Raw genomic sequence first — 18,396 nt, 5'->3', positions numbered from 1 at the left:
CAAAATCTAAAATATTTTTTTAAGCAGGCGCTTTTGCCAACTTCCTTGTCTGTTTCAACATAATTTAATGTTACTTGAAATAATATAAATATTAACAGATAAATACTTTCTTATACATTAAATTTTTTTTATTAAGCATTAAAAGAAAAAAAAATCTGGAAGAAGCGAGCCCAAATTTCTGTCTTGCATACTCACCTTAAAACTCTTCATGGTGCTCCTGTGTATCACAGCAGTATATTCCCTTCTTCAGCCAACCCAATTTGCACTCTTTGATTTGTATTTTGTTTTTTTCTCAAAATATAAATCTAAGATGGAGAAATTCTGTGTGTGAGTGTGTCCTACCACATCTGTGACACATGCTGGTAATTCTTGCCTACTCTTTTATGAAAGCCAATCTACTGCTTTTTGCCTACTATGAAATAGAGGTTTGCGGTTTCGGACACAGCCAATGAATTTTAAGATGTCACAACATTGCGCAGCCTCTGGTTGTAAAAACTACCAAAATTTTACATTCCTGAAGAAACTGGATAAACTTTCACAGGCAAGAATGTGATGGTTTATGCATTAACTCTGTATATTTTTTTTTAAACTATATTACCTTTTAAATGTTTTGTTAGCTGATAGCTTCATCTTGCTGTATTGTGTTAGTTTAGCAAAACCATCTGCTCAAATTCAAGAAAGAAATATGACAGTTTTTGCTGCATTGCTAAGCAGGATTTTATTTAAAGTTATTCTGGTGTATTATATTCCAGTATTACAGCAGTTAATCGCAGTCACATCCACCCAACAAAGTATTTAATTTCATATATACTGTTATAATAACACTTCCTCTGCATCAATAAAACAATACATATATATACAGAGAGTTATTATTATATAAAATAATTTTTCACCTAGCAGTTAGTTTTCGATTAGGTTATTTAGAAAATATTTCTTCATTTTGAATGAAGTTGTTTAAGGACAAGAAAGTGCTGTCAAAAATATTTCAAATTCGTTTTCAAAGTCGTCTGATGCAGGATCTTTCATTTATCAGGGTTACTGTGACCCTTCATGAGACCCATGGTGATTGCTGCAGAGTGGTGGAAGTCCAGAGATCTGCGCCTTCTACTTCTAAATCCGTGGTCGCATGACTGAAGATGAAAAAAAAAAAAACATGTAAAGGTTGTTATTAATGTTTTCTTTTGGAAAGATTCATTAAATATTTATAATCTGCTTGGAGGCTACTTGGAGATCAAACTAGCATGGTTCAAATTGACTGTCCACACTTACATGTGCACATCTGCCATTCTGTACAAGGCACAGATGAACCTGACAGTGCAGGAAGATGTGATCAGAGATTCCGGAGAAGGTGAACATCCTGAAGGAGAAATGGCCTTTTGTATCAACACCATTCCGAAGAACTTCCACTGTGCCATCTGCAGGGTTGGGGCATCTAGGAAGGGAGAACAGTTTTGTTGATGCAATAAATGAATGCAATAAATGGAAAACTAGACTGATGGCAAGTTTTAAATGTCTTAGGATGTACTTGGTCAATTAGGGCTGTATTTATAGTAAAACAGTTACAAAGATAATCAATTTCTGAGATTACTAAAACTGTATTAATTTCACCATTTTAACACGCTCAAAACTGTAGAGATGATAGTGGACTTCAGCAGGAAACCTTTTAGGTGCAATTTCATACATTTAATGAGGCTCAGAGGAGGCATAAGTGCAAATAAATTCATGTTGAGATAAATGTTTTGGCCGTGGTGGGGATCCCTGCTGAAAAAAACAGCTAAAACCAGCCTAGGCTGGTTGGCTGGTATTAGCTAGTTTAAGCTGAAAATAGCTGGTTTTAGCTGGTGGTTTTCCAGCCTGACCAGCTAAGACCAGCCTGGAAAAATGGCCAAAACCCCTCTAAAACCAGCCTGCCCGACCAGCTATGACCATCTAAAACCAGGCTGGTTGACCAGCTAAAACCAGCCAACCAGCCTAGGCTGGTTTTAGTTGTTTTTTTCACCAGGGATGATTTTTGGTTTGCCGGCGGAACAACAACGCGCTATACGTTTGGTTTGCCCTCATTTGATCTAAATGACGGAAATCTGTCTTAGACATGTTGCAGGTAACGGAAATCCGTTGAATCTCTGACTGGAAGCTAATGACACTGAAACAACTTCCTTGTATGCGCAAGCATACTTTGCAATAAAGCTCTTTCTGATTCTGATCAAGTCACTCACTCTCTAATAATTAGGTTCCAGCGAGGATGATAGTCAATATCATTAACAGGTGTGGCCCAGCAGTTGTCCAGGACTATTGCAATTTGATTTCGATCCACTCCTTCCACTTCAACAGCCACATACATCTGCTGGTTCACCTGCATTTCCACCTCCCCATCATATGGGCTAGTAAACTCTGCATCATGGTAAGGAATTATGCGGATCTGGTATGTGCCCTGGCCAGCAGGAAGCTCCTGACTTATCACACTGTGGGAAAACAAATAAACAATGCAAAAAATGACCTTAGTAAATGTTTATGGTGATTACCAACATGATATATGACATATTTTGCCCTATATCAAGATTGATACTGTACATCTCCTTGCCAAAAAACTATTGATTGTCTAAATATTACATAATTGTCTTCAGAAGAGATTGATTATCCTTACCCGCCTTCAACTTGAACACCCATAGGCATAGAAAGGGTCTGGATCAAAGGGTACACACAGGAAAATGTAATGTTCATCCAGCTCTCTCTTGTAATGACATACTGGTCAGTGTTTGTCGGAGTGTGCTGAATGGAGTTTTGGTAGATGAAATGAGTCCCGTTGCTCTGTGAGAAGATAAACAACAGTCAATCTTTAGCTACAGGATTGGACTTCCAAGAAGTCCGGTCCGGTCATAATGGAGGTCCGGGCAATACCTTTTTGCAATTATAAATGATAAATGAGTAAATTAACATCTGGTCAGAAACTGTACTTTGTAAAAACAAAAACAAAAATACCATCAAACTAGTCATCAAAGATGAGGATATTGGGCCCTGAGAGCCAAAGCAATGGTGTCTAAAGATTTTATATAAATAAAATTAACATATTTCTTCAGTTGAGTCTAATGGGATTTGAATAGTAAAAGATAAGATATTTTATCAATGATAATGTTATTTTTACGTACGAATTCCATGTGACTTCTAAACGATAGGGGTTCAGGGTTTTGACAGTTTTTCTATTTTGCTTAAGATGTTGATGTCATTAAACTGATGGCAAACTCATACAAACTCGAATTACCATTATCCCCGACATAAAAGAGTGGACTCAAGTAGAAACTAGATGAAAACAAAAGAAGTAACTGCAGTCCAAATAACTGTAGAGAGAAGCAGCACAGGGCCAAAATGCAGAGTCGCTATTAAACATCAGCCCAGATAACACTGTTTTGGAGCAGGGAGACGCTGGCAAACCTGAAGAGATTATTGGCCTGAGCTTTGCTATGATCCTCCACGAGTTGCTTGATTTTAGGAGAGACAATTCAGATCAGCTAAAACAAATTAATGTGGACACAGAATACCAGAATTGCTTACGAGACATTGTTGACTTTGCAGCTGCTTAAGTGTGGAGAAAATGGAGGACAGCTTTCAACCAAACACAACTTGCTGAGGACGGAAACTATGGTAATGCAGGACTTTCATACAGCTGCGAGTTTTAAGGATATGGGACCAATAATTGAGTAGAGATGGCCAAGACCAAAACATATGCACTGTAGTTGCAGAAGCCTGGTCGCTGCGTTCACTTGTGGGATCCACTTTGGGATATTTTTTTGTTAGTCTTACTTTGGTTCTGTGTGTGCAATGAAGGCTTTTCCACTGAATCAGACCATTCTAAAACATTGAGACAACGATGTTGATGTGTCTGCATTCAATCATTTCAGTGGGCTTAAATATATCACCCTTTACAGCAGATTTAGTTCGCAAACAACTGACAGTTACAATAATTAATCCTAAAATGCGACATTATATCTTACTTTTCGCAACGTCAGTCGCGCGCTCACAAGATCTCCCGGTTCTTATTTGTGAATTCAGTTGACTGGAGACTCGCTCTAAACGGCTCGTTTGAATCAGTGAGTTGTGGATTCAAGAACAGCTGCAATCGGATCAGTGCAATTAGTGAGTGAATCATTTGGTGCGATTTGCGAACCGATTTAACAGGTTCATCGAAAACAATCAGTTTTTTCATTAATCAGACACTGCTTCTGCGTCTCGGAGCACGATATATATTATAAGGAGTAATGTAGTGTTAATTTCGTCACCTATTTTTAATTTAGTCTTAGTCTTAGTCTTGTGCCAAATGTCCTTGTTAGTTTTAGTCATATTTAGTCATTCACATATCTTTTTTTGTTAGTCAAGTTTTAGTCGACTAAAAGTCTCGTCATCTAGTTTTTGTCAAAAGAAAACTCAAGGTATCTTAGTCAAGTTTTAGTCGACTAAAAGTCTTTTAATTTTAGTCTAGTTTTAGTCAAAAAAGAACTCAATATATTTTAGTCTAGGTTTAGTCAAAAAATTGTAGTCTTTTTTTAAAATAACACATTATTACTGAGATTATTACTGATACACATTTCAGCAAAAAAAAGTGTTTCACATATCTCAAACATTGGTTAAATGTCATAATTACCTGACAAAATACACTTGTTGAATGATTTTTGTTGAATGCAAATGTTAAACGTGTCTGGTTTTCAATTTCTGATTTAGGAGACACATTCACAAATGATTAACCCTTTCAGTGGTGAGTTTAAAATATTCTAGCGGACCCCTGAGAGTGAGTTTTTTTTAAGCGACCGTTATTTTAGAACGTTCGTCCTTATTGTTTCCATGGCGACGCATCAAGCTTGTCACGTGACACAACACAGACACAATAACACTGTATGACAGATAGATCGCTTTTATTTCGTTTTTCCTTTTTTATCCAGAATACTCACACACTTGCTTACCATGCCATGAACTATCTAATATTCCGATTCACAAATATGTGTGAATTAGTATGTTTCGTACTTTAAAACCCTATATAAATGATCTGGGTCGTAATCTGTAACGTGAGATGGGCGCGGCCATGTTTGTTCGCGCTGCCGTTCAGACTCAGAGTCCTGTCAGCCGTATTTACAGCACATATACATTCATCCGTTTCTCCCGAAATACATGCAAGTAAGTGGCTGGTGAACTAGAAGAGGAATAGAGTGGACTTTTTAGTTACTAAGCCTATGTGTATGTGATATGAATAAAACACATCGGCAAATTATATTTGAATAGATTGTTATTTGCTGCTTCCATAGACCTATGTGTGTATTTTACAAACTCGTCTCCTTTTACTAGTACTTATGTGTATTTAAATGTCTGAAACCTAAAATAAGCGTTATGTGGTTAAAAACACTGCATAGTTGTGATTATATGACAAGAGCAGAGCTCGTCCTTCTCTGGCTCAGCGCCAGCCAGCGCGCCAAAGCGCAGTTTGAATATTTTAAAGCCGTAACAGCTGATGAAAAAGCAGAGACGATTGTAGACGAAAATGAAGAGAGATTTTATCTTCGTTTTTATTTTATGCAAAACATTTTCGTCTCGTCTTTTTTCGTCAACAATAATGCATGTTAATTTAGTCTTAGTCAGCGTTTTTGGACAGTGGTGCAGTCTTGTCATCGTCTCGTCTTAGGGTGCTTTCACATCTGTGGTTCGGTTCATTTGGTCCGGACCAAGGGCAACAAATGATACATTGTAGCATTTTTCTGCCGTTTTGGGTCCTTTTCACACCACACTGATTGCTCTGGTCCGAACCAGTTGAAACGAACCAAAATGCAGTCATGTGACGACATCCACATCACTCGTTGGCCAGATCGTGTCATTGAACCACTGATCTATAATAGAGAATTATATAGATCAGTGTATTGAACGTATTTTCTAAACTGTTAGGCACGTTTTTTCAATTCGCGAACGCGCCGCATCGAGGTAAAAACATCTCAACTTTTCAGGATGCTGCAAGCACACCGCAGGTCATGTGACATGAACCAACCAATCAGCTTCATCCTTTCCCTTAATAACATTGAAAGCACTGGCAAGTTGGAGGAACAGCTTATACAGGAATGAACATTTTTTTAATAAATATAATAGCAGAGCTACTGCAAGCGATTTTTAATGCTGAAATCCATTTATCCTTTGCTGAAACTTCAGCGTATTTATGGAGAGCGCAGGTCATGGTTGCTTAGCAACGGCAGACGCCACTGGAGCGCAAGCTTTCCACGCGTTTTTAGGCGCTACATGTGAACGGCACCTTAAACAATTAGAAAGATTGTGATGTTCTTGTGAGTTTTTGAAAGTTGGGACCTATATGATCATCAGACCAAATTTATGAGGCTCCGCACCTCCTCACAACTCCAAGTTTGTCCGCGAGCTGTCAAGGGGCTATGTTGCTAAAGCGCTAACTGTCAACAAATGCTTGTCCTCATCCCATAATGAACAGCGCAGCAGACTACGGCAGCTGGATTAATCCAAAAAGGTGCAGTACTTTTTGCGGTTGGGTCTGTTCTAGTTCGGTTCATGTTCTCACCATAAACGAACCGCTCCAGTGTTCGTTTGAAAGCGTACCGAGACCACCTCTTCAGGCAGGTCTCGGTACGCTTCTTTGGTCCGCTTTTGGTGCGCACTCGAGTGCGATTGCTATATTCACACCTGCCCAAACGAACCGCACCAACAGGGAAAACGAACTCTAGTGCGATTCAACCGAACCAAATAAGGCAGGTGTGAAAGCACCCTTAGTCATGAAAAAAAAAGGTCGTTGACGAACATATTTCGTCTCGTCTCGTCTGACGAAATTAACACTAGAGTAACGACATGTTTTATGAAATGTAGTTAAGTAAAAAGTATGATCTTATGCTTTGGAATGTAGTGAAGTAAAGTAAAAGTTACTCAAAATAAAACTACTCCAGTAAAGTACAGATACTTGAAAAATGTACTTAAGTACAGTAACGAAGTTCAACTACTTCTGTCCACCACTGACTACTTTTGAGTTACTTTCATCAAAATATACACAGAAGTATGACTAGGCATTCTAAAATTCCAAAATGTAGCTTATTTCTCTCCATTAGATGGCGTCATAATATGCAAATTAGATGAGTATATTTATACCCCACATAAACTTTCGGTCATGCCCAACATTTTTCTAATGTACAGTAGATATCTATCTTCAAGCCTTTTCAAGCCACAAGCTTTTTGAAATCTTGATGTCGAAATCCAGCATTTTTCCCCAAAAAAATCCCTGGCGCCTAAAGGGTTAATTAGGCAATTTAAGTCAAATATATATTGTGTATTTATTCATTTTATAGACTATGATTTAATAAAAACGGATTTTGTTATTTTTAGTTAAACTAAATTTGTGTTGCTTGTCTGCGCTCATCCGCCACTTTCTTTCAATTCTCCGTTAGTCCTGGTGTTTCTAGAAGTTACTGCTAGTTCTCCTTGTTGAGAGTTTGGGGTCGCCAAAAGATTGCACCTGGCTATGCATTATTGTCCTTTTCTCTGATGAACTGAAAATAATGGGAGTGCGTCCATCTCACAAATGTAGAGTTTGCCTCCGTCATCGAATTCCAGCAACAGGAAATAGACAAACTATTTTACACACAGATTTTTTCTCAGGTGCAGTTTAGTGGTGTTGGTAAATTCAGCAAATAATTTTGAGTTAAAATATGTTGTTGTAACTTGCGTTACTTCAGATCATAACAAGTAGGCCTACAATATTATCCAAATTTTAATGCGTTATATTACTGCGTTACAGCAAAAAGTAATATACTACTGTAATATTATTTCTTTTGTAATGCATTACTCCCCTACTCCCTGCTATTTGAGGACCCCAACACAACAACTTACAGTACTAATCATTACACATACTGTATGTATGAATAGGTATCTCAGTAGGATCGGATCGTCATCTTTTCTTTGATGATTAGTATCATCATTTTATATTCGAACATGCTTTCATTTAATTTTTAATCCATTTTTAAATCATTTAAAATGTTAATTTCTTATTTGTATTGTTGTGATTATTATGTAGTATTATTTTAATTCTTTTTTATGTAAAGCACATTTGTGTATGACATGTGCTATAAAAATAAACTTGCCTTGTCTTGCATAGTAGCTCTAGTGATGAAACTGAAATGGAAAAGTCCTTACCGTCAGAGTGGTACCACATCTGTAGTCTTCATTGTCAAAATGAAACACAAGTCTGCCATTCTCAAGGGTTCCTTTACAGCTTGGGTCATTTAGGTGCAGGTTCTCAGGCCGAAAACCAGAGTCAAAGAGCTGGCAGCGGGATAGAGACATGGAGCCATTGCTGCTGGCACAAGACTCCACAGCATCTGAGTAGATAAAGAGAGAATATATAAAGATATATACGATTATTTTTGGTGTCTTTCCCTTAGTTTTTTCCCTGGTGTTTTATGCATGATCAGGCAATATGTGTTGGTCACATAAAATGGAAATAAAATGTATTACCAGCAGTTAATTCGTACAGTTGTTGAAATTTCCTGCATACAAGTCGCAGCAGGTTGACAATTATTGGTGTCAGTTATTTGTTTATTAAATTATTCATTGAACTCATTACTCATTACTTTGACATTCACACTACCCAGACTGTTGCATTACACCCGGACTACATTTCCCAGCACACTTTGCAGCAAATACATTCACACACGTGCATCCAATCAGAGAAACTATTTAAGCCTTGTACTTCCTCCCTCATGTTGCTGTGTATTGTATAGCATTTATCGATCTCCAAGCGATAGCTACCTTAGGCTGGCTGCACACTAGACGATTTTTAAAGATATTTTTTTTTGGCATTTTTGCCTTTGTTATGATAGGATCAGAATCAGACATGACAGGAAGTGAAGTGGCAGAGAGATAGAGGGCGGGATCAGGAAAGGTCCTTGAGTTGGGATTCGAACACGGGATGCCTGAATTGCAACGGCCACAAGGCCATCGGCACCGACCACACTAGACGATTTTAAGGCCAATTTTAAGACCGATTGGTCTGGTATATAGGGCAAGTGACGAAACACTACTTTGGGATTCTGTACTCAGATACCCCTGCACTCTATGTGTGAGAGTCAATGGAGCTAAGCATCCAAGTCTCTCATATGCTACTGTGTGTCTCTCTGATAGTCAGGTATGCATCTCCCACTCTTATGATTCATCTTTGTGCGAATGATGTTATATATTTATCTAAATTGAAACGGAATTGGATTCTCATTGTTTAATTATGTTTTTGGCATGATACATTTTTTAAATGTTAATTTTGAGTTGTTCTGGAATTTCTCTGAATCATTATTTCCAGTAGATTAAATGGTATTTTCCGCAATTCTGCGTCCAGGACAGATCAAACCAAAGTACCAATGGATGAACCATGGGGAACACCATTAGGACTGTCACTGGCTTAACACATTAACAAGCTTGTGTTGTGGATTCACTAATCGGCCGAGTGAATTTCAAAGTGATACCAGGTCAATAATGAACCAATAATTGAAAGGATGAGATTTCCAGAATAATGTTTTGGACTCTGTTCACCCCTCGTTTGATCTTTGGATTGTCTATGTGCATTACCCATTTGCCTTGCCCATTCAGATTACATTTGCTGCCAACTGACTCTCGCCTTTTACTCTTCTTGTCTTGCCCTCATATACCTGTATGCTGATGTCAACCTCCTGCTTGCTATGACTATGTCTAAGTTCATCGATAATAAAAGCTTGCACATGGATCCGCTCGCCTCTTGGTGGATTATTGCTGAAGTAAAAACAATATTTTGTTTGGTTGTAGTACCAAATGTTTTCACTAGATGAAATTTACTTCCCAATCATTTCCAATGTGCTCATTTCCATGATTTCTTTTGGTGTTGATCAAGCAACACCTGAGAGTTCATTTGGTTTATTAATGCATTAACTATCAAACATGTACTAACATGATAAAGTTGCCAATTTACATACATCAGATATGGCACACATCCATCTGTAGATTAAGGTTATGACTTAAGAGTAGCTCTTCATTGGTTGTTAATGATCCTGCCATCACTAATCATGCCTATATTTTAAAGTAAGTATTAGTTCATGTACTGTCACTATAAAGTGTTACCCTGTGACGTAAGAGCTTTTTTAGGTCTAAAAGTATGATTGTATGAATGCACAGCAACTGTAAGAACACTTACCAAAGATTTCAGAATTTGGATTTTGTCGATGCAAGCAACCACAGCCATAGACACCACCTTTTCTCAGGCAGACCTCGTTTTCAGTGCAAGTATCACAAACTTAAACAGAAAAGAAGACAACAATTGCACACAAAAAATGGTGATTTGCTTCTTAACCTATGTGTTGGAGTATATTAGTATGCCTGCCATCTTGAAAAAAAACAGCATATGCTGGTTAGGTATGTTTTGATGATGGTTTAAGCTGGTCCTTTTGCTAAGGACCAGCTTAAACCAGCATCCAAAGATACCTAACCAGCATCAAAACTACCTAACCAGAATATGCTGTTTTTTTTTTCACCAGGGTGAATGGCTACAGGATGAAGCTATCTTTTCAAATGGGGAAACATCAAATTCTCAAAAACAGTTCACCAAGCTTATGATTAAATTTCACATTTGACATCACCAATGACATCTGACAAGAACTGCCTCATAAATATTTTTCCTTGAGTTCCAATAGCATTAAAGAAGCTTATTTTTCAGGCTAGATGAGTCAGTGCGCATATGCATAACTAGGACTCCTAACGGCAGCTGCAGTGACGCGCTGACATTCCTAATCAACGATTGGCTGTTTCATTGAGAAGGCGGGGCTTTGCAGCCATTGTGAGTTTTGCATTTTCCCCCTTTCAGAACTATGTGAGTGACACTTATTGTGTATTCTATAGTCTTTAGTTTAAATGGATCTAAAATAGTACATAAAATGGAAGTTGCTCAAGCCAACTTAATGAGCCAAAAAGAACGCATGTCACACCTCTCTTCATCAATTTGCATTGGCTACCAATAGCTGCTCGCATAAAATTCAAGGCATTAATGTTTGCCTACAAAACCACCACTGGCTCTGCACCCCTTCACCTAAATTCATAACTTCAGACTTATGTGCCTCTAGAAGCTTACGTTCTGCAAGTGAACGGTGCATTATTGTGCCATCCCAAAGAGGCACAAAATCACTTTAACTGATTTTTACAGTAACCGTTTCCTCCTGGTGGAATGACCTGCCCAACTCAGTCCGAAACAGCTGAGTCCTTAGCCATCTTCAAGAAATGGCTAAAAACACATCTCTTTTATCTTTATTTGACCCTCGAACACCCTCTATTCTAAATCTATTCTTTATAAAATAAAAATAAACTTTTAGACTTATACTCTATTCATTTTCTTACTGTTTAAAAAAACTGACACTAATATACGTGAGTAATTATAATGCCAGGCTTTTTTTAAAGATGACCCCATTCCAGTGATTTCTAAAAAATTTTGTCTTACATAAAGTTACATGCTGTAACATGGCTACACATTCAATGCAAGATGCAGTCAATGAAATGAATCAGTAAAATAGTTAAAACAGTCACCTGATGAAGAGTTTGGTGACTGTGAGGATGATGGAATAGATGGAGTTGATTGGAATGTTGTTGATGGTGAAGAAGTCTCTGAATTTGCTGATGATGGTAGAAATTAGGAATATGATGGAGAATTAGCTTCTGTGATGTTGAAGTGTTGTGATTTTTAACATTACTAAATTCATTCAAATCTTAGATGAATGCTCTGTGTTGAGACTATTAAGTGTAGTCAGAACAGCAGTCCCCACCGATCATGCAAAACTCATCACAAAACACCCACAGTTTCATGTGTCACTCTGTCCAGGATAGCAGAGCACTTTTGGAACTGAACACTGAGGTGAAACATGCAAGACCCGAGATGTCGACACATTTCCCCTTCTTTCCCACTCCCTAATTCTTCTTCTGAAAGATTTGCATACTTAAATGGGCAATAGGTGATTGTCTTCAGAAACATTATTTTTGTTGTGCTGGTTGAAAGTCTCTTCACATGCCGATAGCAATCATTAAGTTAAGTGGTCTATATGTATTTATATATATACTGTGGAAGGGGTAGGACCAAGAAATACTCGTCCAATCAAAACGGTTCGAACAGTACGATAGGCTATCGTACATGCCTGTCAACATATCTATTTGCATACCTCTGCACACCCTGTTCACGCAGACAGCATTTGTCATTAAAGGTGCAGTGTGTAGATTTTTGCGGCATCTAGCGGTGAGATTGTGAATTGCAACTAACGGCTCCCGTCCACCGCTCACCCCTCCCTTTACAGAAGCTACGGTGGCCCACACGGGATTAAGATGTCCTCGTTTTAGACAGCAAAGAGTAATGAGGTTTCTTTTAAAACGTAAATTAAGTTATTATATTTACTTAATAATTAAATAAAACGATGTTATTGTGAATATTACAGTTACTTGTTCATCATTGTGTCAGTGTTTTTCCGCTAGAACAACAGTGATGAAACGCGATCTGTAGAGCAGTTTGTCCGTTTAGGGCTTCTGTAGAAACAATAGGGCGACTTCCATGTGAGGGGACCCGCGGTGTATGTAGATATAAACTGATATTTCTAAGGTAATAAAAACATAATGGTTCATTAAGTAAGGTCTTTATACATCCCTGAAAACATAGTTATGTATACTATATTGCATTTCTGTCTAGAGATCCTCTTAAATATTACACATTGCACCTTTAACGCGTTCATCATGAACGTTCAGGAAAAGTGAAGAGATGACTCTCTACCGACATCCCTCTTTATTTTATTTATTTCCTTTCTCTTTGTGACCTGAGTTGGACGCATGCTTGTGTCCATTTTTCCAGGGTGGGACATTTGCTTTTAGTGCTATCATGCAGTAATGCTAAAGTTAGCATTTTCTAAGATCTATTGCACCTTTGAAACTTACAGCAGAACGCTTGGTTATCATTGCATCTTACTTTGGCTACAATCTCTAAACACCAGTGCTTTTTTACATTTGATCATATTCTTCTCTCTAGTAGTAAAATAGCCCTTTGGGCAAATCAACTTCTGTCTCATGGAAAAATTGTGATACTAGGCTGTTTTTAAAGCAAGACAATTACTCAGTTTCAGGATTATCCTAAAATGGAATATATTATTTTACGTACAACTTATCTAGTAACCGGCAATCTAGTAATAGCCAATGAAATGAATGAATAAAATAGTTAAAACAGTCACCTGATGATGGAGATGTTGATAACTGTGGGGATGATGATGGTATATTTGCTAATGATGGTAAGAAAAAAAATTAACCATTAATTTCTATGAGAATTGTTGCAATTTGTAACATTATTAAATGAATTTTATAATTTACTGGTTGAATGTTTTGTGTTGAATCTTACATTGACTGCATGTCTGATGGTAGTCAGGACAGCAGTATCCATGTTGTATGCAGGCCTCATGACAAGAACACTCATGGTAGCACGACCAATGATCTTCTCCAGAACAGCAGCGCACGGGGGGTCCTGAACACAGGCCTAAAACATGCAAGACCTAAGATGTAAACACATTTCTCCTTTCTTCACTTTTTCATGTTTCCAAGTTTCATGTAGTGAATTAAAGTCAAGTATATAATATTCACTGGAACACTATAACAATTCCTACCCTGTTTCCTGTAATTGTTGTTGAATTCCAATTCCATTTTCCTTCTTTGAATTGGAATTGTTGAGTTCATTCCTGAATTGACCCCAACCCTGCCGTACATTGTCCACTCATACTGTCCATTTAACTTGTGCTGCTCTTAAAAAGGCTCATAAATTGCCTTAAATTGATGTTAAAAAATTCAGCAGATACACTAAATAGTGAAATAAAATTCCCCACTTGACATTTGTTTATATTTGTGTACTGAAAACATTTTTGATTCACATTTAGACTTCTATGTGATCTTCTATTTTTATTTGTTTTTTTTATTTGGTTAAAGTTAAATTAATTTCCGGGCTACCAAAATCTGAAGAGTACCTGCCCGAAGGGCTACCAGAGATTTTGAAATTTTGCGAGTCCTGTGAAAGAAATATCTTGCAGATCAGGCATATCGGATTTGAACAATTCATCAAAAGAACCGACTCTTTAACCCCTTAAGCTCTGCAGCTATTTGGGGGATTTCCGCCTGCATTTGGCCTACCTAAATTCAAATGGTTCCCCTATACACATACAAGTGAGGAAATAAAAAAAAATGGTTTCATTGTATAGAAAACCATTTAAACTACATAATATCAGTGTAATTCTTTATAAATAACATTATATAGGTTTCAAATATCACAATAAAAACTAAAAAACATATGCGCTTTTTTGATTTTTTTTTTTCCAGAAGTTTTTGTTTGAAAGTCTGTTATTCAGGTTTTGTGTGTCCCAGCTATTTGCAACTTGTTTTGGTTGATTCCACTAGGTCTCAGGATATACCAGAAAAAACGATTTTTTCATATAACAGTTTCTAACTGGAAGTTATTGAATTATAACCGAAGGGAGTCACATTGCCCCTTTCCCCCCTAAAAGTGTCCTTGTGTGTTTCTTTGCAAAAACATGTCACACAATAAAATAATTTACATGGTCAGATTCTTGAAATGAGAGCTTTCTTGTGATATATGACTTGTCTGTTTTGTGAAAAATATAAGAAATACACATTCTTTGTAATAATTCTTCACAATCCTTAGGCGGAAATTTGTGTGTGGTAAGAAATAAATTCTAAGCATAATTTTACTACTTTATGTATAATAAAACTAAAATGGTTATGCTATTCCTCGTAAAGAGGAGACTCTAAGCTTTCAAATGAGACCATATATGGGCTGATACTATATGAGGAAGGTCATGAAAATGAAGCATCAACATTTTGAACACAGAGTTTAAGAGGTTAATTATTATTTGTTCGTGTATTATTTTTCCCGAACATCCACAGCTAGTCATTTGTCATATTACCGCGATACTGAGTCCGTGTTGGCAAACATTTTTGCTATCATAATTACAATGTAATTGTAGTGTGAGAGAGTTGCCATGTGTTTATTTTATTATTACAATTAATATCTGAATACACATTTTATGGAATACCCGTTTTATAAAACAAAGCCCCAAAATGCTGTGGTTGAACTCGTAAAGTCACCATGGCTTCACGGGACACATTGCTTTATTTACTAAATAGAACCGACTCAAAAGAATTATTTAATTACTGTAGATTCACATCGAATGAAATGTTATTTGTATTAGCCTAGAATCTTTATTTCATGTGCAGTTTAAATGAGTAAAGAGCAATGGAACAGAAATGAAGTCAAAGGCCATTAATAAATATATAATGGATAAACTGTATATCTCACATTAGGGCAATTCCACGCAAATGTCAACCTTACCATGACAAAATAATGTTTTTACAAAAAGAACAAAACCCTTTTTAAGTTGTGCATTTAGGTCTGTATTTTACTGCATCAATGTGCTTTAATATAAATTAAAAAAAATAATAATCACTGTTTTTCCACCACATATATTTCCTAAGTTGGAATACAGTATCTTACGTAAAAATCATCCAGTAACAGGTTTACACATACAATGTGGGATACAGCCAATGAAATGAATGAATAAAATAGTTAAAACAGTCACCTGATGATGGAGATGTTGATAACTGTGGGGATGATGATGGTATATTTGCTAATGAGGGTAAGAAAGAAAATGAAGCATTAACTTCTATGAGAATTGTTGCAATTTGTAACATTATTAAATGAATTTTATGATTTGCTGGTTGAATGTTTTGTGTTGAATCTTACATTGACTGCATGTCTGATGGTAGTCAGGACAGCAGTTGCCATTTTGTATGCAGGCCTCATGACAAGAACACTCACGGTAGCACGACCAATCATCATATCCAGATTGTCCAGTACAGCAGGGCACTGGGGATCCTGAACACTGGGCTAAAACATGCAAGACCTAAGATGTCAACACATTTCTCCTTTCTTCACTTTTTCATGTTTCCACATTACATGTAGTGAATTAAAGTCAAGTATGTAATATTCACTGCAACACTATAACAATTCATTTGATTCAATGCCAACAAATAAGTAAAAAAATAAACTATCACAATTGCTCAGTAGTTTGTCACAGAACATGTCTCCACACAGGTTACCTGGGGATTGTTGTCTGTCTTACCTGAAGCCAGGTTACTGTTTCTTTGGTTCAGGAGCAGTAAGAGAACCAAGATGTCGACAACTAAAAACTTCATCCTGGTCCAAGTATGTGTGCGTCCAGCTCAGCTCACTTTACTGTCACTCTACAATGTACACGAGTATGAGATGGTGTCTTTATAAGGTTAGGAGAAAATGTGGCTAACCAAACAACATTCTTTGTTTGGGGTAGAATTTTATTATGCACATGACACATCAAAGTGGCATTTGTTGCAACTGTTGAAAAGGTGGGGCTTATGGCACATGTCAATCATCTCCATGATGCAGCAGAATGAACCGTGAAAGAGACTTGCCCCAGGAGCAGGAGAGCTAATCTCCTTTTAAATGTTATTGTGTGCATTTGTACCTAATTGACAACACACTTAAATACATCTTCAGTGTTCAATAAACTCTTTTGATAATAGTATACCACTTGATCCACGCCTGTGTTCTCACAATCCTAGTTTAGAAATACTGTGCAGAGCCATGTACCGCTGGATGGTGAAGGTTGCACAGCAGGGGCTACACATAGTACCAAAGGAAACGACTTGCCACTCATCTTGTCACAGGTCACGCGATTGGAAATGTAGAAATAAATTAAACTTTTTTTTTGTTGTGGTAGTAGTAGTAGTACTATGGTTTAACTATGGCTTTTGTAGTAATATATATATATATATATATATATATATATATATATATATATATAGTCCTTCTAAAAATCTAAACAATTAAGACAATTAATTATAATAAATTATATACTTTATCCCCTTTAATGCTATAAAGGCTGAAATGCCCTTGTATAAGATATTTTGTTTTTGCGTGAACCTGTATTTTAATCATAGATCATGTAATTTTATGGCTTAATATGCTACCGTACATCAGGGTTGGGCCATTCATGAATTGAATTGAGAATGGATGGTAATTTCCAATTCACTTCCTGGAATGGAATTGGAATTGCATGCAGCTGACAGGAAATGGAATTGGAATTGAATTGGAATGTCAGGAAACAGAATTGAAATCAAATAAATTCCACTAAATTGCACTTGAGTTGCTAAATAAAATAATTTGACTTGATTTGCTTAATAGTTTATAGTACATTAAATATTGTTAATCACATAAACAACAAACATATAAAAGAAATACAAAGCACTGTATGTTTAGTATGTTAAGCATGATCATTTCACATGACAAATTTCAGGAAATGATGATAATTCAATGCAATAAAAAGTGAATGAAATACATGAAGGAACATGACTCATTTTTTTGTGAGTTGAGACATAAATTATGTGGTAATCATATATTGAATGTATAGTGCATCCAGAAACGTATCACCACTGTCATTCAATTATTAATTCATAATCTACAGTTCTCATTTTTATTTACTTGCATTTGATCAACTCTGTTTCATCCATTACTTGGTATTTGTAAAGCATCATAAATAAAGTTCAAATGTATGTCTCTAAATGCAATCACAAATAAATGCTCAGAAATAGCAATAAACCGAATTCAGTGGAATTTCCCTGAATTGAATTCCACTTCCTGTAATTCCAATTCAATTCCAACTCTGTTTCCTGTAATTGTTGTTGAATTCCAATTCCAATTCCATTTCCTTCTTTGAATTGGAATTGTTGAGTTCATTCCTGAATTGACCCCAACCCTGCCGTACATTGTCCAACCCCACTCATACTGTCCATTTAACTTGTGCTACTCTTAAAAAAGCTCATAAATTGTCTTAAATTGATATTAAAAAATTATGCAGATACACTAAATAGTGACATACAATTCCTCCCATTATATTTGTTTATATTTGTGTACTGAAAACATTTTTGATTCACATTTAGACTTCTATGTGATTTTCCATATTTATTTTTCTTTTTGGTTAAAGTTAAATCAGTTTTCGGGCTACCAAAATCTGAAGAGTATCTGCACGAAGGGCTACCAGAGATTTTGAAATTTTGGGAGTCCTGTGAAAGAAATATCTTTCAGATCAGGCATATCGAGTTTGAACAATTCATTAAAAAAAAACGACTCTTTAATAATTATTTGTTCGTGTATTATTTTTCCCTAACATCCACAGCTAGTCATTTGTCATACATTTTTGCTATCGTAATTACAATCTAATTATGTTGTGAGAGAGTTGCCATGTGTTTATTTTATTATTACAATTAATATCTGAATAC

The 18,396-nt window shown here is 36.5% G+C and overlaps 1 protein-coding gene across 1 annotated transcript; it reads right to left on the bottom strand.

Annotated features, from left to right (window-relative positions):
- Positions 1 to 761: 761 nt before the first annotated feature.
- On the bottom strand, positions 762 to 16,275 carry LOC141332903 (pancreatic secretory granule membrane major glycoprotein GP2). Its single transcript, XM_073837864.1, has 12 exons — positions 16,180 to 16,275; positions 15,824 to 15,967; positions 13,418 to 13,552; positions 12,204 to 12,214; positions 11,578 to 11,664; positions 11,502 to 11,515; positions 10,199 to 10,297; positions 8,176 to 8,360; positions 2,645 to 2,808; positions 2,217 to 2,462; positions 1,270 to 1,432; positions 762 to 1,130 (listed from the first exon to the last, which is right to left on the bottom strand). The coding sequence occupies exons 1-12, from the start codon at positions 16,273 to 16,275 to the stop codon at positions 1,023 to 1,025; spliced, it is 1,452 nt and encodes a 483-aa protein (XP_073693965.1). The 3' UTR covers positions 762 to 1,022.
- Between the last annotated feature and the right edge of the window lie 2,121 nt (positions 16,276 to 18,396).

This window comes from Garra rufa, chromosome 4 (assembly GCF_049309525.1).
Source record: "Garra rufa chromosome 4, GarRuf1.0, whole genome shotgun sequence".
Classification (NCBI taxonomy): domain Eukaryota; kingdom Metazoa; phylum Chordata; class Actinopteri; order Cypriniformes; family Cyprinidae; genus Garra; species Garra rufa.
The sequence above is the reverse complement of the archived record's forward strand: the minus strand, read 5'-3'. Positions and strand labels throughout refer to the sequence as shown.

Coding starts and splice junctions, on each gene's coding strand:
- LOC141332903 (XM_073837864.1), bottom strand. CDS start 16,275: ATGAAGTTTTTAGTTGTCGACATCTTGGTTCTCTTACTGCTCCTGAAC. Junction 15,968..16,179: donor AGACAGACAACAATCCCCAG/GTAACCTGTGTG, acceptor TGCATGTTTTAG/CCCAGTGTTCAGGATCCCCA. Junction 2,809..8,175: donor GATGTGGTACCACTCTGACG/GTAAGGACTTTT, acceptor ATCTTCTCACAG/AGCAACGGGACTCATTTCAT.